This window comes from Medicago truncatula, chromosome 2 (genome assembly GCF_003473485.1).
Source record: "Medicago truncatula cultivar Jemalong A17 chromosome 2, MtrunA17r5.0-ANR, whole genome shotgun sequence".
Lineage (NCBI taxonomy): Eukaryota > Viridiplantae > Streptophyta > Magnoliopsida > Fabales > Fabaceae > Medicago > Medicago truncatula.
The window spans coordinates 18,347,546-18,375,415 of NC_053043.1; the positions used below are offsets into that span (position 1 = coordinate 18,347,546).

The 27,870-nt window shown below is 31.0% G+C and overlaps 4 protein-coding genes across 5 annotated transcripts; 3 read left to right on the plus strand and 1 right to left on the minus strand.

The window, feature by feature from the left end:
• The first annotated feature begins 6,250 nt into the window (after positions 1-6,250).
• On the plus strand, positions 6,251-7,104 carry LOC25486502 (auxin-binding protein ABP19a). Its single transcript, XM_013608085.3, has one exon. The coding sequence runs from the start codon at positions 6,295-6,297 to the stop codon at positions 6,925-6,927; it is 633 nt and encodes a 210-aa protein (XP_013463539.1). The 5' UTR covers positions 6,251-6,294; the 3' UTR covers positions 6,928-7,104.
• Positions 7,105-9,786: 2,682 nt separating this feature from the next.
• LOC25486503 (auxin-binding protein ABP19a) lies at positions 9,787-10,601 on the minus strand. The gene has a single exon (XM_013608086.3). It carries the CDS (start codon positions 10,562-10,564, stop codon positions 9,932-9,934), a length of 633 nt encoding a protein of 210 aa, XP_013463540.1. The 5' UTR covers positions 10,565-10,601; the 3' UTR covers positions 9,787-9,931.
• A 5,971-nt stretch (positions 10,602-16,572) lies between these two features.
• LOC25486504 (MOB kinase activator-like 1A) lies at positions 16,573-20,295 on the plus strand. Of its 2 annotated transcripts, XM_024776850.2 has the most exons (8): positions 16,573-16,942; positions 18,002-18,050; positions 18,164-18,272; positions 18,623-18,716; positions 19,199-19,332; positions 19,427-19,590; positions 19,713-19,823; positions 20,142-20,295. In XM_024776850.2, exons 1-7 carry the CDS (start codon positions 16,917-16,919, stop codon positions 19,782-19,784), a joined length of 648 nt encoding a protein of 215 aa, XP_024632618.1. In that variant the 5' UTR covers positions 16,573-16,916; the 3' UTR covers positions 19,785-19,823; positions 20,142-20,295. The 2 variants fall into 2 exon arrangements, with proteins under 2 accessions (XP_024632618.1, XP_013463541.1); XM_013608087.3 differs by lacking the exon at positions 20,142-20,295 and having other exon boundaries at positions 19,713-20,064.
• Positions 20,296-21,897: 1,602 nt separating this feature from the next.
• LOC25486505 (uncharacterized) lies at positions 21,898-27,748 on the plus strand. The gene is made up of 6 exons (XM_013608088.3): positions 21,898-23,182; positions 25,030-25,463; positions 25,791-25,952; positions 26,519-26,594; positions 26,963-27,118; positions 27,289-27,748. Exons 1-6 carry the CDS (start codon positions 22,058-22,060, stop codon positions 27,436-27,438), a joined length of 2,103 nt encoding a protein of 700 aa, XP_013463542.1. The 5' UTR covers positions 21,898-22,057; the 3' UTR covers positions 27,439-27,748.
• The last annotated feature ends 122 nt before the right edge of the window (positions 27,749-27,870 follow it).

Sequence of the window (27,870 nt, forward strand, 5' to 3'; positions counted from 1 at the left end):
TTTGTGCACTTGCTTGCACTGCCAAACTCAGTTTACTTAATGGATAAAACTCAACTTATGTCAAGACCTGCCAGAAAAGGCTAAGGAAAATAAGTATTAGTTACAACAAAGAAAAAACGAAAAACACCTTGAAGATATCAACCAATCAAAATGTGATATACAAATGTAACATTAAATGTCAAATAAATGAGTCAATTTTTTTCTATAAAAAAAAATCAAATTTAATAAGGTAAATTTTAATTTTAATTTATTATATTTAGGTATACAATCTTAATTAATTTACACTATAGGGCTTGTAACAATTAAAATTTCACATCAAATTCAACCCATCATGGCTGTGTTTGGTAATACGAATAAGCTAGCTTATAGCTAAGCTTGTTTTGTTATAATAAGATGTGTTTGGTAAAAAGCTTTTTTCACTAGCTTATAGCATATTTTGAGAAGTTATTTCAAGTAGCTTTTGAGCTTATAACTGATAGTTTTTTTATATTTTCTTCCAATTTTAACCCTATTAATTTAATTTAATTATTTTTTAATAAAACAACATGTTCATGGCATAAAAAATAACGGTCAAGTTCATAGCTTATTTTTTAATAAAAAAACTGTCACGTTTTCTCCTTTGAAAAAAACTGCCATGCTTTATTTTATTTTTTAATGAACGTTATATATATATTTTTTTAAAAGAAATGCTTTATATTTAACTATAACTAGTCTACGGTACGTTGTAAAATTTTTTGTATTCTTGCTTACATTTTTTTCCACCTTCCTCTTATTTTTTGGATTCATAAAAGTAGAGATCAATGAGCTTTTGCCCTCTTTTGTACAAAAAAAAAAAAAAAAAAAAGCAGAGATCAAAATTTTCTGTGAAATTTTAATAGAAACTAAAACCAAAAGTTTGAATATTTATAGGGATCCAAAACATAGTTAACCATAAATTAAAATATTAAAAAATAAATACGTTAGAAAAAATGTCTTTCTCACTATATATATATATATATATATATATATATATGTGTGTGTGTGTCCTTTTATGTCATTTTATACTTATCAGTCACTTCAACAACTAATTTTACCAAACACTTCAATTTTAATAAACCATCTTTTCAGCTATAAGCTATCAGTTATAAGTCATCAACTATAAGTTAGTTTTTCAGCTTTCAGCTAGCTTATAGCTTATTTTTACCAAACACACCCCACATACGTTCATAAATTTTGTTCCATTCCAAAACCTAGAACAAACATAACGTGCAATTTCATCTTCATTCTTCTTCCCATCTTGATTGTTGAATTCTCTTGTTCCAGAATTGCCGTCGTTTGCAATTATCGTGAGAATCATTGTCGTCCTTTTGATTCCAGACATTGTGAGAATCGGCGTTGTTTCCATAATCACATCAGATATCATGACTTGATTTTTCTTCTTGATTTGATTTTTCATTTTCGTTTCTTTCTCACTACTATCGTGACTTGATTGCAACCGTTTTACACTTATAATGCGATAGTGGCGACTTTCAACTTTGGCATGAATTCTAATGATGCTTCCATTTTTATTTGGGCCTTGAGTTTGATTGAGTTGTTTTAGATTATATGAAATTGTATTTAATCACACATATTTTGCGTTTGATTAAGATAAATGGATCTTCAATACTTTGATTATTAATTTTATTTTTGGTACAATATTGATTATTTTTTGAACAAGGTACAATATTGATTATTAAATTTACTTTTGGAATTTGTTTTATTCAAATCATTATATTGTGTTGTTATGTTGTTTATGTAACTGGTGAATTTTGTGTTGCCGAAATGAACAATTATTGAGATTGTGAACACCGTGTGAGGTCGGTTAAAACTATGGAAGAGAAGACAAAGTGAAATAAATAAATAATAAATAATGCTAATACAAACATGAATTTCATAAGGTGAGCGTTAATTCGTGGATATAGCTTTTGGAAACAATGGCGATCTCACAATGTCTGAAATAAAACGGACGGCAACGATTCTCACGATAATTGAAAACGGAAACAATTCTGGAACGAGAGAATTGAGCAATCAAGATGGGAAGAAGAATGAAGAAGAAATTGCGCGTTATTTGCGTTCTAGGTTTTGGAATGAAACAAAATTTATGAACGTATATGATGGGTTGAATTTGATGTGAAATTTTAATTGTTACAAGCCCTATAGTGTAAATTAATTAAGATTGTATACCTAAATATAATTAAATAAAAATTAAAAGTTACCTTATTAAAATTGATTTTTTTTTTATAGAAAAATTGACTCATTTATTTGACATTTAATGTTACATTTGTATATTACATTTTGATTGGTTGATATCTTGAATTGGTAAATACTCTCTAAACAAGATAGGGTAATCTAGGTCTCACCAGGATTTAGTCAGCTGCACTTTTCAATGTAAAATTATTATTTTATTTTCAGTTGTACCCTCTAATTAATTAAGTGTACACTACTTCCAAAGCATCATATCAGTAATAAATAAGGTTAGTTTAGTAAAATTGTCATGTCTTTTAACATCATCATCACATTTTTTAATTTGTGTGTAAAATTTTTTAACAACGCTTATTTTAAAATGGAGGAGTGCAAATATGACTAGGGATGCTATTACTATCACTATCAAACTCTTGGGAATGATCGCCAAAGTTATTATTATTGCTTGCCTTATTAAGTCTACTGAACGAATGCAACGTTCTTTGTATCTCATAATCTAAAGAATATAAAACTTTAGACTTTGATGGTTGCTGAAAGTAAGAAGATGGAATGAAATTCCTCTCAATTGAAGCTTATCATGGTTTAGCGATGAAGATGCAGGTTTCAATGGTAGGAAGACAGTGCACAACGCAGAGGAAGAGAGGGTGCGCGTTCTGTTTTTGTTTTTTTAATTAATAAAATAAATGTTTATTTCTTAATATAAAATCACAACCATTGAATGTTTATTTTAAAAAAGTGAAAGATTTCTCAATTTTTACATATATTTTCCACCCCGGCCCCGAATCCTCACAAACAAAGCATTGGATTTGAAGTTAAACATTAGAAACACTAATAACTAAAGAAATATCGACAATGTCCCTAATGCCAAAAACAAAGTGGAAAATGAAAAATCCTATCAAATAAAACATAAAAATATAAATATGAAATTACCCAAAAAAAATTCGACAGATTTCTCATTCAATTATTAATTAATACGGGCCAAAAATTTTCTCCTATTCAAATATATACGAGATGACAAATTTTGGGGTACACACCATATATTCGATGTTTAAATTAGGGTTAATAGGTCTTTACCCCCTTGTAATATATGGCACTTTTGGTTTTGTCTCCTGTAAATTTTTTTTTTAGATTCTGTCCTTGTAAAATGAAGATTCTTCACGATTGCCCCCTAAGCCCATTGACTCAGCAGAATCTTTGATGTGACACCTACATGGCCTTTTCTTTTTATTTTTTATTTTTTTTGCTTGCCACGCGTAAAAAATAGTTTACACGTCATTTTTATTTAAAAAAATTAAAATATAAAATAAAATTTAAAAAAACGAAAATCATATTTTAAAAAATCTAAAAATTAATTTTCAAAATTTTAAAAAATCTGAAAAAATTCAAACTATTTTTTTAAATCGAAAAAAAATTAGATTTTTTTTCCAAAAATTAAAAAACATTTAAATTTTTTTCCGAAATAGAAAATTGTCTTATCTTTTTCGAAATAATTTTTTTTTTTATTTTATGAAAATTCTGGAAAATATTTTAATTTTTAAAAATCTGGATATAAATGTTTTTAAATTCCAACTATTTAATCTGAAAAAAAAATTGATTTTATTTAAATTTTTAAAATCTTAACTTCAGATTTTTTTCGAAAATTTTAAATTTAGAAAAAATTCTGATTTTTTTTTTGAATTTTTTTATAAAATCTTGAAATATTGTTCTAGAATTCAAATTTTACGAAATTTTGAAGATTTTTTAAATTCTGAATATATTTTTTTTTAATTCAAATCAAAATCTTAATTTCAGTTTTTTTTTTCAAAAAAATTAAATTTAGAAAAGATTTCAGATTTTTTTCGAGAGTTTTATTCCTGAATTTTTATGAAATCTTTTTCCAAATTAAAAAAAATCAATTTTTTTACGAAATTAGGAATAGTTAAAAAAAAATTCTGAAACTTAATTTTCGAAATAATTTTTTTTAGATATTTTCGAAGTTTTTTTAATTTATATTTGGAAATTTTAGAATCTTTTTCGTAATTATTTTATAAATTTTTGAAAAATTCGAAATATATTAAATTTGAGATTTTTTTTCTAAATTTAAAAAAAAATCCTAATTAATTTGTTTTTTATAATTTTTGAAAATTAATTTTCATATTTTTTTATTTATTAATGATGTGTAAATTGTTTTTCACGCGTGGCAAGCAAAAAAAAATGAAAAATAAAAAGAAAAAGCCATGTAGGTGCCGCATCAAAGATTCTGCTGAGTCAATGGGCTTAGGGAACAATCGTGAAGAATCTTCATTTTACAAGGACGGAATCTAAAAAAAAAAAATTACAGGAGGCAAAACCAAAAATGCCCTATATTACAGGGGGGTAAAGACCTATTAACCCTTTAAATTAATAGTTAAATGAACTTTTTCTTAAAATACATTACTTTTTATATCATTTACAATATTAATAACTAAATCTTATTTAAGAAAAGTGAGGGGAATATATTTTTAATTTTTTTTTTCCACGCATAATAATGAATATTGATTATTTTTAAGATAAATTAAAAATATTTTAATATCATTCTTATAAACAATGAAATAGTGTTTTTTTAAAATGATAATTTTTAAAAATATAAAAGTCGACTAAAGCTCTTTATTTCATAAAATTAATAGTTAATTTATAACAAGTGTATATTCTTTTTTGACAAGAAAAAGCAAATATATATATACACTTTAATTTGCGGATGTATCTAAAACCTCCCTTAAAACATTTTACCAGACAGAAAAAAAATAAAAATTGAATCTTACATGTCTACTAGATTTAATTCACAAGTCCTAACTCAACTGACCAAAAATGCCAAAATTGTTAGACCGAATGCCATGATCGGGGTTCGAACCCTGGTACCTCCACTTGTGTGTGAGTGGTCTATCTACCAAAAAAAAAAAAAGATTTAATAATACATTATCAACAACTAACTTTTTCTCCTTTTCTTATTCTTCTTTCCTCTCCTTCCTCCTCCACCCTGCTACAAACGGGTGTTGTGGACTCTTCCCCCTAACGTGAACACTAACGCCACCGACGATAATATAGTAACATCAACCGCACACAGTGACATGCATCCAATCAAATTTAAGCTTAAGGATAGGGACTAGAGACCAATAGTGAACGAAAATCACTTATCATTTAATTTCATATTATTCAGAATACCTCTTATCATATATATGGTAGTTTATTAGTCACAATAATCATTATATAAGTCATTGCAGAACCCTTTTCATAGTCATGTTTCTTTGAACTTTTAAAAAAAAGAGACCTAGCTGAGAAGAAATAACAAGAGTGGTAGAGAAAAGACGTGGATATATAAAATAACCAAACAATTAGATACAAGTGGTTAATAAGTATCGAGGAGAAATTGTTCAAGAGAAACTGAGTTTGCTTTCTGACCAAACTCCAAATCACCGGTGTCATTTTCTAGTGAGAAGGAGAGGGTAAACACTAGCTACAAACTATATAGCATACAAAGTAGAATCTTTATTTAGATACTTTTCCAATAACATGTCTCAATTTAGTATTTGTTGTGAAAAAGACAATGTAACCATCTAAGCCTTCATTTAAAGAATATTAAACATATCTCACATAAATGGTACTCACAAATCACAACCTATGAAACACTGATATAATTGAACGTAATTATACGTGTCAGTATCATATCGGTGTGTCGGACACGTTCTCTATCATAAGTGTCTGTGTTACAGAGCTCAAAACAATAACAAGTAATTATTATGTCACAACTAATGACACATATATATCAATTACACCAAAATCAATAGTTTGCCCAAACACACCTAATTAAGAAACAATGTTTATTTGACATTGCAGAACTTAAAAAGTACTATTTTAGTCTTCCTAGTGTTTATAAGGCATTTGTTAGAATGACCACAATCATCATTACTCATTACATGCATTTGTCAATGACAATGATCAATTCAAATTATTCAAAAGGAATATAAAAAACATATATTTCCACTATTCCACTCTCTATATATAACAGAACCAATTTGACCACAAATACACACACAATATAACATTATCAACAATAACATGAAGATGATTCTAACTATCTTCTTCATTTTTTCTCTTCTTTCCCTTGCTCATGCATCCGTAGTAGATTTCTGCGTAGCAGATTACAATGCACCAAATGGCCCGGCTGGATATTCTTGCAAACCACCATCAAAAGTAACCGTGAATGACTTCGTCTACCACGGCCTAGCCGCAGCTGGAAACACCACAAACATTATCAAAGCCGCTGTTACCACTGCAATAGACGCACAATTTCCCGGTGTAAACGGTCTTGGAATCTCCATTGCGCGTTTAGATATAGCCGTTGGTGGTGTTATTCCACTTCACACACACCCCGGTGCTTCGGAAGTGTTGGTTGTTATTAAAGGAACAATCAGTGCTGGTTTTGTTTCCTCTGACAATGTTGTTTACCTTAAAACACTTCACAAAGGTGATGTTATGATTTTTCCACAAGGATTGTTGCATTTCCAAATTAATGTTGGTGGTTCTAATGCACTTACTTTTAATAGCTTTAGTAGTGCTAATCCTCGTTTACAGATATTGGATTACGCTTTGTTTGAAAGCGATTTTCCAACGAAGTTGATTACTGCAACTACTTTTATTGATCCTGCTGTAGTGAAGAAGCTTAAGAGTGTTCTTGGAGGTAGTGGTTAAACTATGATGTTATTCATATGAAAGAATGAGGAATCTTCAGGATTACTGGGTTTTCTTTTAATTATTTATCTTTCATTTCGTTGTGTCTGTTTCTGGTTGTGTCAAGTGTTTTGAAGGAGTGTGTTAAGAAATTTGTGACATGAGATGAATAAACGTACATGTTGTATTTTCCTAATATTTGGTTTGTTTTTTTGTTTGTGCACTTCTCATTTTATATTTAAGCAAACATGTAGTAACATCATATAATTGAGTATCTATGTTTCAATGGTTTCTTCCTAAAAAAAAAAAGTTTCAATGGTTTCCTTCACAAAAAAAAAGTTATAATTGAGACCAAAAGTTTGTTATATGGTTTCTGAAGATTCCATTGATGTGAGCAATCTCAATAGTTCCAACCAAAAGTTTGAGAAACCATTGATGTGAGCAATCTCAATAGCAGCATAGTAGTTACTAATTCAACATATAACTCCCCCAAATACTAAGTAAAACATCTAATACACATGCTATCAGAGTTTCTGAAGATTCCTCATGCAGCTGCTCTATTAGGGTTCTTTGTAGATGTTCCATCAGTGTTGGCTTTAATCCAACTTGTCAAAGGAGGTGTCCAAATCACTTCTTTGATGATGGGGCCCTAGGGGGTTTGATGTTAACTTTACAAGCTTTAAGAATCTTGAATTCCTGCATATCCCCTTTGTAGACTTCTGTGGTGATGTTACCTCCTAGGCCAGTTTGAGCAATAATCATGTTGAGTGCAGGCTTCCGGTGCATAGTCTTATCTTTGAATCTCACATGATTCCTTCTAATCCATATAGTGTAAAGAGTTGTGTTATTTGAACATCCATATATGTGACAACTTTTGTGACAACCAAAATTTTACAAAGGAAATGAGATAGTGGCACAAAAACCAAAGCAATAGAGAGAGAAAGTAAAAAGATAATGTGAGTATGAGAGAGAAAGTTGTCACAAAAGTTGTAAAAAATGGTTGTTCAAATATCATTTCTCTAGTGTAAATTATATTGAACATGCAAGCTTTTAAAACAGTCCTGCACTGAGGAGACCAGTTATATTGATGATATCTCTATTTCTAGTTCCTTCTAACAAATGTTATAATCTCACTCAAAAATAATTGAAGCTTCAAACTATTATGTGACAATTTTTTAAAAAAACTTTTTTTCTAAAATTAAAAAGGTGTATTGGGTAAAAATAAATATAATTTGTCAATACTCTAATATATATATTATAATTTGTCAAAAACCGTTTTTCTTTGGAGTACAATTTTTTATTTGGTAAAAATACCAAAAGTGTGTCCCAGTGAGCTTAACTCAGTTGGTAGGGATAAATGCATTTTATATGCAGGGGCCGGGGTTCGAACTCCAGACACCCCACTTCTTCACATTTAAAATGTGTGAGCTCCAACCACTAGGTTACTTGACAAAACAAAAAAAAAAAATCAAAAGTGTAAATTTAGTACTTTAAATTAAAGTGTTGTCTAATATGGACCCAGTCCAATAATGGACTCTCCTATTTTAGTAAATTTTGATAAAATATTATTTTTATTTACAATCTTTTATTATTATAAAAAAATCTAAAAAATAGTAAAGATCCACCTTTAGACCAGTTTTTAGAGGTTCAATTTAGACGAACCTTGAATTCAAGGTAAATTAAGAAGAAAAACTTTTTTCTTCAATATTATATATATATATATATATACACACACATATACATATTAAAGTTTCTTAAAAAAACATATACTCCTACATAATACAGTTAATCATTTTAATATTGTTGTTTCTATTTGAACAAATTATCTATTTTATAAGTATATTTATATATAAAGACTTTCTACAACCAAAGGTTGTTGACCTCCTATATAGATTTAAAGGATCATGCGTAACACTATTATGTCTCCCTGATCTCATATTTACGAAAATTGATTTTATTATTTAAAAAGGTTTAGCGACGCAGCTTGTTGTCCATTGACCTTCTACTCATATGTAATTTTATGTATATAATATATTAGTGTATAAAGAGAATAAGGTATGTTGGGTCAGCTTTTTCATTCTTCAAATTATACTCTTAAAATAATTTGCCTATGTTATTAAAAAAATTTGTAAGAGTTTATGTTATATGGTTTGTATCATTGAAATAAATAAACATGATTTCTTACGATTTAAAATCACAAACATCTATATTTATACTTTAATTTAAATTAATATTTTTAATCAAAATAAAAAATTCATAAAAAAAATAATATCAAGATTTACGTGTTAGCTCAATAAAAATAACGGGCACAAGGCCACGAGATTGCTAGTCAGAATATGCAAGTAATATAATTATTAATGAGTCCTGTGAGCATAGGGAATGTCAATGCATTTTTATATGCAGGGGCCGAGTTTCGAACCTCGGACACCCCACTTATTCACATTATAAGATGAATTCTAGCCACTAGACTATCTAACAAAACAAATATATATAATTATTAATGAAGTTGAAAAATCTATACCTCCTAACTCAGGATTTGGATCCATTAAGGATCATATTAATAATTTTCAACGTCAAGTATCTATGTTGGAGCAATAATATAGATAGTTTGCAGCTCACCTCATTATTTATTTTTATTTTTATTTTAACCATTGAAACATAGATACTTTATTGTATGATGTTATATGAAGCACGGACACTCCTTGGATTAGGCGTGTCCGACACCGACACTTCTAATTACATTAAATTATGTGATTTTTTTAAATTATTATCTGTGTCAGTGTGTCTGTGACTGTTATCGTATCAGATATCCGTATTTGTGCTTCATATACATGTTTACTTAATAGAAAATGAGAAGTGCACAAAAAAAAAAACCAAATATTCAAGAAAATAAAACACATACATTTATTCATCTCATGTCACAAATTTCTCAATACATGACAATACCAGAAACAAACACAAACAAATAAAAGAAAAGCCAGTAACATGAAGATTCCTCACTCTTTCATATGAATAACATCATAATTTAACCACGACCTCCAAGAATACCCTTAAGCTTCTTCACTACAGCAGGATCAATAAAAGTAGTTGCAGTAATCAACTTCGTTGGAAAATCGCTTTCAAACAAAGCGTAATCCAATATCTGTAAACGAGGATTAGCACTACTAAAGCTATTAAAAGTAAGTGCATTAGAACCACCAACATTAATTTGGAAATGCAACAATCCTTGTGGAAAAATCATAACATCACCTTTGTGAAGTGTTTTAAGGTAAACAACATTGTCAGAGGAAACAAAACCAGCACTGATTGTTCCTTTAATAACAACCAACACTTCCGAAGCACCGGGGTGTGTGTGAAGTGGAATAACACCACCGACGGCTATATCTAAACGTGCAATGGAAATTCCAAGACCGTTTACACCGGGAAATTGTGCGTCTATTGCAGTGGTAACAGCGGCTTTGATAATGTTTGTGGTGTTTCCAGCTGCGGCTAGGCCGTGGTAGACGAAGTCATTCACGGTTACTTTTGATGGTGGTTTGCAAGAATATCCAGCCGGGCCATTTGGTGCATTGTAATCTGCTACGCAGAAATCTACTACGGATGCATGAGCAAGGGAAAGAAGAGAAAAAATGAAGAAGATAGTTAGAATCATCTTCATGTTATTGTTGATAATGTTATATTGTGTGTGTATTTGTGGTCAAATTGGTTCTATTATATATAGAGAGTGGAATAGTGGAAATATATATTTTTAATATTCTTTCTGAATAATTTGAATTGATCATTCAATAGTCATTGACAAATGCATGTAATGAGTAATGATGATCGTGGTCATTCTAACAAATGCCTTATAAACACTAGGAAGACTAAAATAATATTTTTAAAGTTAAATATGATTTTGGTCTCTATAAATATACCAATATTTTGTTTTAGTCCCTCTAAAATTTTCTTTAAACTTCTAGTACCTGTACAAACTTTTTGGTGAGATATGCTTACCATTCTTTAAATGGAGACTTAGATGGTTGTTATCTTGTCTTTTTCACAACAAAATACTAACGGGAGTTTATACGGTGCAGTTATCAAACTGACTTTTGTGAAAAAGTTAATTTTAATATTAATAATTTATTCATTTTAAAATTGTCGATTACTGATTAATGATAAATAATAATTCATCTAGTAATGCTTGCAACATCTTAGATAGAGCCGTCAAAACGGGCGGTCCGACCCATTTAGGGTCGGGCCTAACGGGCTTCGGGCTTTAGCGGGCCGGACCAAAAAGCTCGGTTGAAAAATGGGCTTGAAATATACTACCTGAGCCCGGCCCTACACGGGCCGCAGGCTAAACGGGCCGGCCCGTTTTAAAAATTATATATTTTTTATTTTAAAAAAAGTACTATAAAACACTACTATAATTTTTTTATAAATAATATTTTTAATATGTTTAAATAATGTCTAGCACAAAAATAAATTGTAAACATTTTCGTACAAACGTCGTAAACTAAAACGACGAGGAAAATGATTTTAAATAAATTAGATACGTTATGGTTATAGATATTTATATATTCGATCTTTAAAACTATAAATAACGAAACGAATAAATATAATTTTATATTACATTTATATTTGTGTTAATTCATTGAATTTTCACTTTTGTTTTTTACTTTGATAATCAACTAAGTAAAGAATTATTTGAAAAATATATATAATTTATAGAATTTTTTTTGTTATGCGGGCTACTCGCGGCCCGTTCGAGGTAGCCCTAACGGGTACCGGGCTTTTAAGGGCCGGGGTAAAAAGCCCTATTAAAATTCGGACTCAATATTTTAGGCCCAAGTCCTATATTTATTCGGGCTAAACGGGCCGGCCCATACATCCCGGCCGTTTTGACAACTCTAATCTTAGACTTGCAGTTACTATTTTATCGTTGGGATCTTTAACATGCAAAGAGAGTTGCTGATATCATGTGATAGTCTTAAGTGTTACACTTTATGGGGTGTTACACTTAAAAAAATGTAGGATAAAATTAGATTAAGTTTATTCTTGTTAACATCCGCTTCTCATTAAAAAAGGACTGTGTAATCTGGAGTTCGGTCAAAAGATTCATTAAATCTGATAAAGAATTGTTCCATGAGAAGTCAAATTTAGTTTCTCTTGAACACAATTCCTTCTTGATGCTCGTTAACTACTTGAGCTAATTACTTGTTATTTTATTCATATCTTTTCTCTACCACTCTTGGTTATTTCTTCTCAGCTAGGTCCCTTTTTGTTAAAAGTTAAAAGAAACATGACTATGAAAAGGGTCCTGTAATGACTTATATAATGATCATTGTGACTAATAAACCACCATATGATAAGAGGTATTCTGAATAATTTGAAATTAATTGATAAAGTGATTGTCGTTCACTATTGGTCCCTAGTCCTATTCTTAAGTTTAAATTTAATTGGATGCATGTCACTACTCACTGTGTGCAGTTGATGTTAATGCTACTATCATGATTGTCGGTGGCATTAGTACTCACGTTAGCGGGAAGAGTCCACAACACCCGTTTGAGGTTCCTGTATGCCGGTGATCGCTGTAGCAGGGTGGAGGTATGCTCCATTTATTCTATGCTCAGTCATGTAGGGTTTTAGATGAATGACATATGGTAAAAAAAGATTCAGTAGTTTAGATTTAGTAATAAACAAAACATTTATTTTTTTAATAAAAACTTATTAAAACTCATAAACGCTTCTCTTTCTCTTCTTCTCCTTCTCTTGTATCAGTGTACGTTTTTGTCGTTAAGCTTTTACCACAAACTCTTCCTCACCTGTCTCATCACCGCCAACGTAACATTCATCGATTGTGCGGCCATCGAGAGAAGAGAAATAGAAGCCTTTATGAGTTTTAATTATTTTTTATTAAAAAAATAAATGTTTTGTTTATTTTTAAATATGAACCATTGAATCTTTTTTTGCCACATGTCATTCATCCAAGATCCTAAATAAAATAATTAAAACTCACAAACGCTTCTCTTTCTCTTCCTGTATGACAAAATGTTTCAAGGAAGATTCTAGGATACACTCGCAAATTAAAGTGTATATACCTTTATCTTGTCAAAAAATAATATACACTTATTTTATAAATAAAAAAATTAACGATCATTTTTATGAAATAAAGAGTTTTAGTTGACTTTTATATTTTTATAATTATTATTTTATAAGAAAAAACATCATTTAATTATTTATAAAATAATATTAAAAAAAATTAGTTTATCTAAAAAAATAATCAATATTCACTATCACGCGTGATAAAAAAATTTAAAAAAATAATATTATGCCCACACTTTTCTTAAATAAGATTTAGTTATTATAATTATAAATGATATAAAATAACATCTTTTAAGAAGAAGAAGAAAAAAAACATTTGATTATTAATTTAAAGACCAAGAACCCATTTGAGTTGGCCTGGTGGTATTGGCTTGAGATTTGAGAGTGTGCTCCTCCTATAGGTCTCAGGTTCAACTCTCTCCAGTGTCAATCTAGATGGACTAGTTTACCTTCTTCAAAAAAATTTAAAGACCGAGTATATCGTGTGTACCTCAGAAATTGTCATCTAGTATATATTTGAATAGGAGAAAATGTTTGGCCCGTATATTAATTAATAATTGAATGGAAAATCTGTTCAATTTTTTTTGGGAAATTTTATATTTATATTTTTATGTTTTATTTGATAGGATTTTTCATTTTTCACTTTGTTTTTGGCATTGGGACATTGTCGATATTTCTTTATTTGTTAGTGTTTCTAGTGTTTGACCATCATGCATCACTAGGTTCAACTCTTGTGAGTTTGAAGGGGAAGAAAAGGAAGGGCTTTGAGGTCGGGGTGGAAAATATAGGTAGAAATTGAGAAATCTTTCACTCTTTTTAAAGAATATATTTTTTTTTAGAAATTGAATGTTGACTCAGTTGATAAGGAGTTGGGTGACGCGTAAGATCGTGGGGTTCAAGTGTCGTTGTCGATGTGAGAACATTTTTGATGAGTGATTCGTAAGTAGCTATTTAGTGCTCTTTGAACTTGAGATTTGTCATAACCCTGGTGAGCACCTTGAGGTTGCCTAAACTTTTTGTAACCATTTTATTTAATAGATAATTTATTTTTTAAATAATCTATTAATAGAGGAAATTTTAAATAATTATTTGATTAAAATTAAATTATTTATTTAATCAATTTTATAGATGATTGAATTCCCCTTTTGTTGAAAAACTCTAGCATTCATGTCACGCCGAATATTCCAAACCCAAGAAAGGAAAATTAAATAAAAAAACATAACAAATGTTTTTTGAGAAGCCACCCACAACGATCGAAAAAGAAGAAAGTGATCCTTTATTCGAGATGGTTTGGCTGAGATCACTCCGAGCCAATTATATATGTCATACCAAATTTGTCCAAAATAATCACAGGTGAAAAATATATGATCAATATCCTCTGGTGAACCGCAACCTCCTGAGCAAAAAAAACGTATTTGGTTGAAGGACCCTTGGCCTGATTAAGTTATAAGTTGTTGGAAGACGGTTTTGCAAAAGACGTCAAGCAAAGATGTTGACCATTAGAGGAACCTCCTTGTGCCAAATAATAGTATTGCAATCATTGTTAAAAAGTTGTAAACACTGTTAACGTTGTATTTTGAAGAGACATGAAATCGATAAATCCACCTGTCATTTTTATTAGCCTGCAAAACAATTGATAACAAAAGAGCACAACATTTCCTCCTTATTTCTTTCTCCCACGCCAACGACCTCCTAAAACCCTATAAATATAGGTCCTGGGGATCATCCCTTAATCATCACTTTCATAGAATGCCCAAAAACCAGTGCTCTACTCAGCATTATCGTTAGTAGGGTATCTACTACTGTACTCTCTGTGTAAGTATAATCGGAACCAAAAATTGTTATTTTGAGTGACGTAACATATATTCTTGCACGACGTTTATTTTTCGGAAACAAAAACATGAAAAATAACCTTAAAGAGATAAGAACTCTTATAGTTTAAAAAAAAATAAAAAAATAAGAACTTTTATTATGATTCAAAGAAATACAATATGTCAACATACGATTAATCTACTCCAATTTAGTTGGCATAAAGTTGTGACTGATCGGATGACAGATAAATCATTCAATAAATTCGTCACCATATTGTTTAATCCTATCCAAAACATTATTAAGTTTTCTAAACTGAGAAATTATTAAGTTGCAAATTGATGGAGAAATCGGCAACAGATTTATTTTTTATTATGAAAAATAATCCAAATGGATATGCCAAAGAAAGTAATGATAAAGATGTTTGACCGTGCTTAAAAAATGTTTAAAGTAAAAAAATGATAGAAAGGTGTATTTATTTATTTTTATGAGAAATTAATGCTACCTATCCTAATACGCAATAGCATAAGTTAAAAAAAAAAATATTATAATTTGTAAAATTGTAATTCTCAATAAAAAGTTTTTAACCCTCCCAAAAAAACAAAAAGTATTTTTATATAAGCGAATACCTACAAAAAGTATTTTTTATTTAGTATTGGTAATCATGTTTCTCTTTTACTTTTGTCAAAAAAAAAAATTGTTTCTCTTTTACAATCTTTCAAAAATAAATCTTTTTTACAAGTCAAGTTTATTGTTTTTTTTTAAAGAAGTTTATTATTGTATATAAGGTTTAAGGAAAATAATTCATGATTTTATTTTTATTTAATTATTTATATTTTTTTGTTAAAATTTAATTAGTTGTATATTATTATCTACTTCTTTTTATTTCATAAATAATTAGATATTTAATTCACAAAATATAGTTATTTTTTTTGGCATTATAAAAAAAATATTGTTCTGCTTTAAAATGTCTCAAATAATAGAGTTTGAATTGAACAGATTAATACTTTTCTTAGTCCCAAATTATAAGTGGTTTCGACTACTTTACATAAATTAAAAATGTAAGTAATTTTGTATGAGAAAGAGAAATTATGAGTTATTTTATAAAATTATCCTTTATTGATGTTATTGAAAAAATAAATTAAAGAGATATTAATATTTTTTGACAAAATTAAAGAGAGATTAATAAATAGCTAAGAGTATATTAGTAAAAATAACATTAATATTTTATTAGAAAATGAACTTATATAAATTGAGACAAATTTATTTCCAAAGCAATATATAATTTTGAGACAGAGAAAATAATGTAAATTGATTCTACATTGTTAGTGTACAATAATCGGTTTTTATCTTCTAGACGAAGTAACAAACATCTTATCAAAAAATAGAACGAGCAATATGATCGTTAAGAAACCTTTTAAAATAAGTTAAATTAAAATGATTTTGATTGTTTTTTAGTGAAAAATCATTTAGATTATTTTTTAGTGGAAAATCATTTAGATTATTTTTTAGTGGAAAAATCATATGATCAAAAGATAAAATTACGCGCGCTTAATTCGATTTAAAATGATTAATTGGTTCGATCAAATTTACTCATCATTAATTTATTTTCTTTTTTGAAATATCCTCATTAATTTCTTTTTCACTAAATTCCATCATAAAAATAAAAATCCATGATTAAAGAGAATAGCAATAATTTAAAATGTGATCAAAATCTATAAAAAGAAAGTACATCCAAAAAAGTAAATAAATAAAAAATGAGAAAGTGAATGAATGAATGCAAAAAAATCTCAAGCAGAGAATCCCCAGCAGAGAGACAGGTAAGCAAAGTGCAGGTTGGCAAATGGAGATTTTAGAGAGAGAAAGTAACAAATTTAGAGAGAGAAAGAGACGGACAGACTGGCAATTATAGGAAACCAAGCGAAGGTTAAGCAACCTCTATCCTTGTTTGTTTTTGTTTTCTATATATATAAAACCTTAAATTAAATTGAGACATTCTTTGATTTCTTATTCTTATTATTTTTTGGTTTTTGTTTTTTTGCGAAATTTCTTACGAGGTGCCTCTGGAACTTGGATCCATCTTCAAGAATCAGAGTTACCTTTGATATTTCGCCACCATGAGTCTCTTCGGTCTTGGTAGCAGGTTCTTTTTTCTTCTTCTTCTTCTTCTTAATTTTATGTGTTTTAAGATTGTTCTCTTAATCTCTTTGAACTTAATCATCGTTTTTTCTTATGTTATATGAGATTGATGATCATATCATTATTGCACATGGTTATAGAATTTTTGTGCTTCAATTTGTTTGTGATTTGATGATTTAGTTTGTGGCATAGCAATTTTAATTTGTCTGCTATTTGGAATTAATCACAAGATTCAGGAATTGAAATCAGATTGAAATCTGAATAGTAATATGCTTTTCGTAAGTTTTGGATGATGTATATTTTATGTTGAGTGATAAATACTCCATCATCTCCGGATACAAATATTCAATGAACCTAAAAAGTTTTTTTTTTTTTTTTTACTAATGGTAATATTATGTTGTCAAATTTTCTGTTCTACCGTCCTTCTCAAATTGGCAAATTGGGTCTATACTTAGCTACCTTAGAATGGGTTTATTTGATATGCATCAATACAGCAAATATTTTTTACACGGTCAATCAACCATCAACCAGGTAATAATATTTGATTTTAATCATATTTACTTTAAAACTCATACGAAAGGTGCTTTGTGATTGATTGGTTGATAGAACGGTATAACAAAATTAAACTCTTTCAATATTTATATTTAGGTTTTGCAAATATGGACATAGGAAGTACCTATCAAGCACGGACGCACCTTAGATTAGGTGTGTCCCGGTGTCTGACACAACACCGACACATATGGGATTATGTCATTTTCTTGAATCAGTGTTTGTGTCGTGTTCGTGCTTCATAGATAGGAACTACTTTGCGTTTGAAAATGTGTAAAACTCCGTTCAACATTAACCACTTCACGGCTATGGTTGACTGAAATTTGAAGCTCTATAGATATCACTTATTACCTGCCAAATTGCTTCTATCCGTAACTTTTTTGTTATGGAAATTGCTTGTTTTATTGAATTATCCGCAATTTCTTATGGCTTTTAGTATGGCATACTTTCGTTTTTATTTCTATTGATGGTGGTCACTCGAGCATAACTAGAATTTGATATTTGATTCATGCAGAAACCAGAAAACATTTCGTCCAAAAAAGAGTGCTCCAACTGGAAGTAAGGTTGGTAATTTTGCTTGTTGTGCATCGGTTGCAAGATTCCGTCTACTTTATATCTTTTGTGGTTCATATTTGGTCATATGAGTAATGAATGTTCTATTCGTTTTGAAATCTAGGGTGCTCAACTTCAAAAACACATCGATGCTACATTGGGTAGTGGGAACTTGAGGGAAGCTGTGAAGCTGCCTCCTGGTGAAGATATCAATGAGTGGCTTGCTGTAAACAGTAAGAATCTCTAATCAATTCAGTTCTGGCAATTGGTTGCGAAGTTTCCAACTTTTCCATCTAAACCTATGTGTTTGATTTCTTAAGTCACTTATAATCTGTGTTGTTAAATAGCGGTGCTAATCGCTCTAACGTGAATTTGAACAAATCACCATTGTTGCACTATACAATATTTAGTACAAAATATTGCTAAATAGTGGCTATAGCACACTGTTGTGTAGTGCAATTTGAGCAAACTCTATTTCCACGATCTGCAATCTGTGATTGACACCACTTATAACGTGTATGTTACTGTTTAATTGTTTACAATATTTTTGTCATAGTGATTTATGTTTTTATTTTATGTGCAGCTGTGGACTTCTTTAATCAAGTGAATATCATGTTTGGTACGTTGACCGAATTCTGCACGCCGAGTAACTGTCCTACGATGACTGCAGGACCGAAGTATGGTTTGATCCTTCAAAAAACTCTTATCTTAGTTTCACAGCGTTTTTGCATCTATATTAATAAATATCATATCAGCTATTTCGTGTTTCTCTTTTTGGTTTGTCTGCAATTTATGTACTTCAATTCAATTGGTGTTAGGAACTTGTGAACTCTTATTATAGGAAATATTGATGCTGATTTTAGTGAATATGACATACCGATATGATAAGTAAACCCTGCCTGCTAAAAGTTATTGCATAGTTTAGTTTCTGTTAATATTTTCAACCTTTTTGACAAGGGTTGAGATTAAACTGATTTCACATTTTCCATGTCAATCTTCCTTTGTTTTTTTAGTGTCCACTTGATCAAGTCGTTGCCTACCTTAAGCAGAGTAGTTAAATCGTCATAAAAACGTTAAAACATGCATGTGCGACAAGTATTTAATGTAAAATCGTCCAAAAAAAGAAAAGAAAAGTTATTTAATGTAAAATAATGTACAGGTATGAGTATCGATGGGCTGACGGCGTTACTATCAAGAAACCAATAGAGGTATCTGCTCCAAAGTATGTCGAGTATTTGATGGATTGGATTGAATCTCAGCTAGATGATGAAACAATTTTCCCTCAAAGATTAGGTATGTTGGACATTTCGACAATGCTGGTGGCATAATATTCTTGACTATTTATATATGTGTAGTCTCACTGCATTATTCAATTGCTTTTTTGTAGGGGCTCCTTTTCCACCCAATTTCAGAGATGTCGTCAAGACAATATTTAAGCGATTATTCCGTGTATATGCTCACATTTATCACTCACATTTTCAGAAGATTGTGAGTTTGAAGGAAGAAGCTCACTTGAATACTTGCTTCAAGCATTTTGTTTTATTTACTTGGGTAAGATGTCACAAAGATAAATTTTTTATTGATGTCTTTGTACTGAATTGTAGTCATTGAAAGCATGTTGTTGGATTCAACTTGAATTTATTAGCTGAGATACATACTTTCTTATGTTGTAGGAATTCCGGTTGATCGAAAAAGCGGAGCTAGCACCTCTTGAGGACCTTGTTGATTCAATTATACAATTATAGTGCTGTTTATTTTCCTTCTCTTTCATTCATTTTGGAAAGGTTAGACATTGGAAGGTTGGGTATACATTTTTGTCGGCTTATTATCATGCCCTTGTGATATACTTTGCTAAATGGAAAACCTTTAGCCACTTTTTTCTATTTGTGCCTGCATTGTTGGTATGGTTTGCTGAAAAATCTTTGTGAATCAAGCTAAACAGCGAGCCAATTATCGATGCATTGACGCTTTATTTTTCCTAGATGGTGTTTCTATATTTTGAAGTACTTTTTGCTTGTTTTTCCTGTCAATGGTTTTAAGGCGACGTTATAAATTATGATTTCATGTGATGAACAATTTATTCAAATTCTGTAACTTTTCAGATAAATATTCAATTTCTTTGCAAATGAAGCTGCTAAGGCTTTTGATGGAAGACAAACATGAATGCAGTTAACAAGTTCTGTATATTGTATTTCCCTAAAAAAAAAAAAGTTATGTATATTGTATATTCGTAATGTGAAGAAATTCTTTATATTAGATTTAGGAGTTCCTAGAATTTGTTAACGCGGCTAAATTTTTTGCGTTTCATCATTGAAAACGATTTCTATGATGATACAAGTATTTCTTGAGTATTTAAAATAATTTGTTTTTGGATCACAAGTAATTGATATATTTTTTTGTTGAGAAAATCCCAATTTTGATTCAACTTTGTGAAAATCGATTAAATTTAGCAATTGATTAAAAAACTTTTAGACTGTTTTTTTCTTAGGACTTTTCCCAATAACAACAATATTAGTAGTTCCTTTCAAAAAACAATATTAGTAGTTAGTGTGTATATTCAGGAAACTTTTTGAGGTTTGCCACATTAACGGTTTATGATTCCAAGTTAACCTTTTCAGATACTAGAGCTATACTAGAAAAGGAGGAGGAAGTAGAAGAGTTGATCTTACACTCCAAACTCCAAAGGCAGCTTAAATTCAAAAGCATCAAACCTAAAAATGGTTCTATAATTTCTATTTATAGTTAAAATGTGTCTAAGTCCAACAAGAAACATAATTAAAAAAACATAAAATGCAGTTTTAACGTATCAAACACGATCGTGTTAACTATCACATCTAAATGTATTTCATAACAAGCTAAAATAAACTACAATTTGAAGCATGAAACACGGTCGTGTTTCTTAATAAACGTCATGTTGACGTTTAATTTGCTTTTAGATTGACCAATCTCCAAATAATAGACAACTTTTCAATGCTTAAGTGCTTATTTCTTACGCAACGAAATATAAGAAATGCAATCATCGAATCTAAGAAAATGAGTCAAAACCAGAGAGATTAAACGTAGATGGGATAAGTGTGCTTGGTTGAGTGATGGTCACCCGCCACCGTGAGTTTAGAGTTCCCTCGATTGTGAGTTTTAATAGCTTCAACGTACAGTTTCTACTCCACGGTAAATTTTTACCACAATTCAATTGCTTTTCTAAAACTCACTAAAAACACATGAAAAAGTGATTGAAAATATGATGCAATCAAATTAACTATGGAACATAGAAACATTGGTCAATATTTCAAAATGTCTATATTATACTTAGATGATATATTCTATCTTTGGACTTTTGAGTTCTAAAAGTCTGCAATTAAAAAGTCAAATCTCACACATGAACTAATTTAAAATTACCGGAGTTTAATCTTTATGTTAATTTTTAAAAATGTGAAAAATAAATTGGCTGTTTTGGTAAATAATGGATATCCTAACATTAAATTAAAGGAATGGAAGAAACGGAAACTCCCTTACACGATTTTGAAATCCTAAATTTAAATTTAGACGACAACGTTCAATCTAATAATATGAATATTGCGAACTAAAATAAGAATCAAAACACATTTCAACTAAAGTTTGCATGTAATCATTCACCTCTTAAACATCTAATCAAGAGCGAACAATCCAGATTATAATAACCAATTTTAACTATTTTTAAATCTAAAATTAAAGTTTAAAATTCAAACCATATGATCATAATATGACGGTCTAGATATGACAGACTACTGTGCAACCACAACATCACTACTACACACAAACCCAGTCCACACTACCGGCGGGAAAATGAAGTAAAATGTGCGAAGGAAGATTCTCATACGTCGTCGTTTACTGTACACATTAATCTGCGGTTACTTCGAAGCGGTGCAAACCACAAATTACACTCCCAATAAATACTCACTCACTCTCCTTTTCCCTCCAAATCCCTTCATTTCCCTTTTCATTTCCAAACCCTACTCTTCTTCCTTATTCATAGCCGAAAATGTCTCCACCAACTAAAACTACACCCCCCTCTAAACCCATACACCCCCTCACTCCTACTCAAACCACCGAATCTCCTTCCCTTTCTTCCTCCTCCGCTCCTCCTCGCCGTCGCAGCCTCCGTCTCGCTAACTCCGAACCAGCCTTAACTACCCCCGAACCAACCACCGCTAGGGTTTCCGAACCGAAGAAACAGAAAATGGATAAATCAAATCTTACCGCTTCGGATTCCGAACCTAATCCAATACCGAACGGTTTTGTGAACTTGCGATCGGGGAAGAAAATTCTCAAACGTGAAATCGTTATCGATGATAATGATTCTCAGAACAACACTCCTAAAAGGAACAAAATCGAAGTGAAAAACGATGAAGTAGAATCTAGTGGAAGAAGAAAATTGACTAGAGAAGAGAAAGGGAAGGAACCTGTTGTTGTCGCTGATGAAAAGGAAAATGAAAATAACGAATTCGGTGTGGAATCTGAAGGCGTAGTTGAGAATATTGTGGAAGAGAGAAATGAAGTACCGAATGTTGTAGAAGAAGCTAGAAATGCTATTAATAATGTGAGAGAGGAACGCGGTGTGAGGAGGAATATGGAACGATTTCGTGATATAGCGAGAGTGAATGCTTCACGTTTCGCGCATTTTGTGAATGATGAAAGCGCTGATGAGGATTTGGTGCAGGAAAATGGAGTAGAAGAAGAGAGGAATGAGGTTGAAGATTGGCCTGGTCCATTTTCAACTGCGATGAAAATCATTAGGGATCGAGAGAAGAAATGGATTCCATTTGGTTCTGATACTGTGCAGGAGAATTTGATTGATAAGATAAAGTGGAAACCGAAAACGGGTTTGGAGAAGTTAGGTGGAAAGTTAACTGTTCCGTCATTGCAAGAGCTTTGTATTAGGATACTTGCTAAGAATGTGGATGCGATTGTTTCGCTTGAGGGTGTGCCGGATGGTTTGAGGCATAGGCTTAGTCAGTTGTTGTGTGATTCGAGAAGAATGAATGATCATTTCTTTGAACTTCTTGTTGGTGGAAGTCCGACCGAGATTCGGGTTAGAGACTGCTCGTGGTTGTCCGAGGAACATTTTACTAAGTGCTTTGAAGAAAGTGATACTTCTAATTTGGTGGTACGTGGTTTTTACTTGTTTTGTTGTCGTTTAGTGTTTCATGTGATTTTGTTAGATTGTTGTGATTAAGGAAATCACGGTTGCTGTCAAATATATATAGATGATACTAATTGAATTGTAGTTGCAGTGATATCAAACAGGCTGATATAGCGGCCGAATTGCAGTCGCAGACTCTTTAAAACACTCAGTGATTTTAGTAGATTGAGTTTAGATTAACTTTGGATTGTAGGTGAATATTTGTTTGATAACTGAATAAGCTATTTTCAGTTTTCAAAGGTGTGTTTAGGCGGTTTTTTTAACTTGTTTAATAGCTTTTAGTGTTTCATATAATTTCGATGAATTATTGCAAACAGGGTCTGAATTTGCGGTCATAGTTAGATACGGAAAATGCCGCCTCAATTTTAGTTGTAGTGGTATCGAACACTTTGCTGTAACGGTCAAATTTCATTTGAGGACTTTTTAAAACCCTAATAGTGAAATTAATGAATTGAGTTTAAATTAACTTTGGTCAGTTGGTGATTCTCGCTTTTAGATGAATATTTGATAACTGAATAAGCCATTACAAAGTTTACAAACGTGTGTAGGCAGGCGGTTTTAACTTGTTTGATTGCTTTTGGTGTTTCATGTAATTTTGTTGAATTGTTGCGTGATATCAAACACCGTGATATCAAACACCTTGATACAACTCTGACAAAATGCAGTTGCGATTTATTTTTAATAGTATATTTTTCCACAAATCTTTATTGTTGTTATATAATGATTATATAACAAATATTTCACTAAAACTTCAGTGCGGTTTTGTCGGCGTGGTGGTTTATCCTTGTATATTTTTAAATTATCACGTACTGGGTTCGAATCTTGACATTAATGTTTTTTGCTCAATAAATTTGTTAAAAAGGCTTTAGAAGGACTTGATCCCAGGACAACAAGGCTGCGATATATTGTTTTGCCGCTGATCCACCTCTGCTAGTTTGGTTGTCTGAAGATATTATACTAAAAATATGCAAAAATATATGCAGTTGAAAGTGTGTGTATATCGAAACTTTTGGAGGGGCACATTCTATGTCCTATCTAAGATCCGCCTTGGTTTTAGGCGATTCTCGATTAGTATGAATATTTAATAACTGAAAAAGCCCTTATAAGTTTACAGTCGTGTAGAAGTTCGGCAAGCGATATTTTCAAAATTTTGAGATTAAGAGTCCATTAATTATAAAAGATTCAGAATCAATTAGGATGAAGTTTTCAATAAAGATTTGTGGAAAAATTTACTATTAAAAGAATACGCAATAACTACTGGTTTCTTTATTCATTAGTAATGTGAGCCAATAAAGATTTGTGGAAAAATTTACTATTAAAAGAATACGCAATAACTACTGGTTTCTTTATTCATTAGTAATGTGAGCTTCCTTACCTTGGCAGTGGAGCCAACAGAGAGTCTGACTGGGTCGTGTAAGCACACATATATGACTCTATAAGAATATGGGGATTACATGGGGATATGAAATGGATATGATTATGGGGATATGAGAAATTTTGAAAATTATAGGACATTACATGGTCTATAATTGGTTTAAAATTAATATGAAGTGTAAAATATTAAATCACGGACAGTAACATTTCAAAAGTTAGCATGTGTCCTTTTAAAATCATAAATTTTTGTGGTACTTTGTTTAGTATTTGACAAGGCAAAACACAATGTATTTTTGTTTTAAATGTTTTTTCCGCTTTCTTCACTTTGTAGCTTTCTTGTTTATATTTATCTAGCTTTTGTTTTATATTCCTATTTGCTTTCTGAAGATTTGATTATCTGAGTTTTACTTATTTATTCAATTTTGAATTTGAAATAGGTACTGCAACTTGACCAGTGTGGGCGCTGTTTGCCGGATTATGTGGTAGTTGATACTTTAGCAAGGTCACCAAAGCAGTTACCTAATTTAACAAGTCTATCCCTTGGTGGTGCATGTCGGCTCTCAGATGGGGGGTTGCGAGCACTTGTTTCTTCTACTCCAACACTTAGATCAATAAACCTTAGCCAGTGCTCGCTTCTCACATCTGCCAGTCTTCATATTTTGGCTGAATCATTGAAAACTCTTTTGAAAGAGTTGTACCTTGATCACTGCCTTGGCATTGATGCTGCACTAATTGTGCCAGCACTGATGGAGCTTGAAAATTTAGAAGTGTTGTCAGTGGCTGGCATTCCAACTGTTTGTGATACCTTTGTAAAGGATTACATTGTTGCACGTGGTCACAACATGAAAGAGCTTATTCTGAAGGACTGCGTGTAAGTATCATTATAGCAGTTTGTTTCGTGTCTCAAATCTCCTATAGATATTCATATAAGTAATTTCATGGCAATTTCATTTTAGATAGTTGGAGAATAAATTACCAATCAGAGAAAAATATAGCCTAATTCGGTGTTTATGTTAAAACCAATATCGTTCTTTTTAAATTGTTGATCATTCTTTGGACATGGATTAATGATTATTTGTGAATTTATTAGTTCATTCAAAATTAATAATTTACTCAAATTGTAGGTTCCTTATTTCTTTCTTTCTCAATAGATATTTATCAATATTTCAACTTGTTGATTATATTTCTCGATATGCAGAAACTTGACTGATGCATCAATCAAAGTTGTTGCTGAACATTGTCCTGGAATATGTCGGCTTGATCTGATGAACGTGTGCAAATTAACAGATTTGTCCATGGGATATCTTACAAACGGTTGTCGTGCACTTCATACACTGAAGCTTTGCCGTAACACATTCAGGTGTCTGTTTTTCCTGTTTCCTTTATTTGTATTTGTGTTTAATTATGGCTTTATGTTTTTCTTATGCTAGCACTCGTATTTTCGGCACCTTATTGATGCCCTCACTTTTTATTATGAATTTTACTGTTCTTGTCTGTAGTAAGAATTTAAAAGGACAGTCATCTTTGTTACCATACTGTTCCCATGTGCTGTTTGAGTGTTCTAGAGTTTAATGGGCATATGCCGTCGGTGTATAAAATTGGTTTATATTAATAATGCATATTCGTTAATCCTTTTCCATATGCATTAAGAATGGACTCTCTTAATGTTGATTTTTCACTTGTCTGAGTCTCTGAGATAGAGACGAAGACCCTAAACAGGTTCCGACATATTTTGCTGATAGGCCGAGGGTCTTTGTCTATCTCTGTAATTTTCCTGTCGTGCAAAAAATTCATGAGAGGAATATTCATAATATTCATACCCTCCTATTGATTGATTCCCCACTTCAAGTCTTACTTTTGTGCTTAATCAAATCATGAGTCTCCCAATTAATGTATAAACTAATCTAACTTTTTCAAACACTGCAGTGATGAAGCAATTGCTGCATTTGTGGAGACTAATGGAGAGTCCTTGATAGATTTATCGCTTAATAACATCAAAAAGGTATCTTGCTTATTTGCCTCATGTGACTCTCTCTCCAGTGTCTTGTGAAAAGGGTATGATTATTATTGCATTATGCTACATAAATGCACATTTATAAACAAACAGGTACTTGAACATTCTTATATGCTGAAAGAGCCGCTTTGTGTTTGTAAAAAGATTTCATACTCTATTTGTCTGTTTTTTTTTTTTGTGAAATTATATTGCTCAAGGCCCCGCCCACCTGATGCAGGAAGCTTTATTATAATTTTAGCTATCTGAGGCTGTTAAATATTTCTGCCTATTTGGATTGGATTATCAGTTTAGTTGTAGCCTGCTAATTCTTAGTTACATTGTTTCGCTTTCTGAGTGCCTCATTTGATTTAATCCAGGTTGGTTATCACACGACCTTATCACTTGCAAGCCATGCAAAAAAATTGCATAGTCTAGATGTATCTTGGTGCCGAACTTTGACCGACAATGCATTGGGTTTGATAGTGGATAGTTGCTTGTCACTTAGATTGCTTAAACTCTTCGGATGCACTCAGGTATCATATCGTTGAGCCTTGCCTCAAAAACGTTAGTTATTAATTCATTGATGCCACTGATATCATAGTTCCTTCTTATGTTGGTATTGTATATTGTATAAAATGTAGTGTAATTATATGATTCGCTAAGCTTTCATGAAGAATAAAAGAAATGTTTCATTTTGTTGCAGTTAACAGATGTTTTTCTGAAGGGCCACTCGAACTCACAGATCCAGTTAATTGGCCTAAAAATGACTTCTGTTTTGCAACATGTCAAAGTGCCGGATCCTCATCAAAGCGCTTTGAATTATTCGTCAGTCTCTGTAGATTTGGCTCCGTAGCTTTGACATAATCTGAAATCAGAGAAACTAATACAGTAGTAACAGTGGCATTACAAATATTTCTAGGCCAGTGGAACTTTTTTTTGCTACAATGCCTCAACTTGAAAGAGGATTTTATTTTTGCTTTCGACATATGATAGTGAAGTTATATGTCTGTAACAGTGACAGAAGTTTCCTTTTTTTGCAAGCATTTATCAAGGTCATCAAACCTAACATACCAACCTGACTTTTTACTTTTTTACTTATATCTTGAGAAAGACCATTACATTTATGTGTCCAAATATTATTACTTGGTGGTGAGTTTTCATTTTGTTGGCTCGAGTTCTGATTACCCTTTTTAGCAATTTATCAAATTCATATTAGCCTCCAAAAAAAAAATTTGTTTTAGCCGATTTTTATCCATGGAATCAATAGAAATGATTATCATGACTC

Bases quoted from the DNA above. Each gene is read 5' to 3' on its own strand.
- LOC25486502 (XM_013608085.3), top strand. From the start codon at position 6,295: ATGAAGATGATTCTAACTATCTTCTTCATTTTTTCTCTTCTTTCCCTT.
- LOC25486505 (XM_013608088.3), top strand. From the start codon at position 22,058: ATGTCTCCACCAACTAAAACTACACCCCCCTCTAAACCCATACACCCC. The intron at 23,183-25,029 runs GTACGTGGTTTT...AATTTGAAATAG, and splicing joins GTGATACTTCTAATTTGGTG to GTACTGCAACTTGACCAGTG. The intron at 27,119-27,288 runs GTATCATATCGT...ATTTTGTTGCAG, and splicing joins AACTCTTCGGATGCACTCAG to TTAACAGATGTTTTTCTGAA.
- LOC25486504 (XM_024776850.2), top strand. From the start codon at position 16,917: ATGAGTCTCTTCGGTCTTGGTAGCAG. The intron at 18,273-18,622 runs GTAAGAATCTCT...TTTTATGTGCAG, and splicing joins TGAGTGGCTTGCTGTAAACA to CTGTGGACTTCTTTAATCAA. The intron at 18,717-19,198 runs GTATGGTTTGAT...AATAATGTACAG, and splicing joins ACGATGACTGCAGGACCGAA to GTATGAGTATCGATGGGCTG.
- LOC25486503 (XM_013608086.3), bottom strand. From the start codon at position 10,564: ATGAAGATGATTCTAACTATCTTCTTCATTTTTTCTCTTCTTTCCCTT.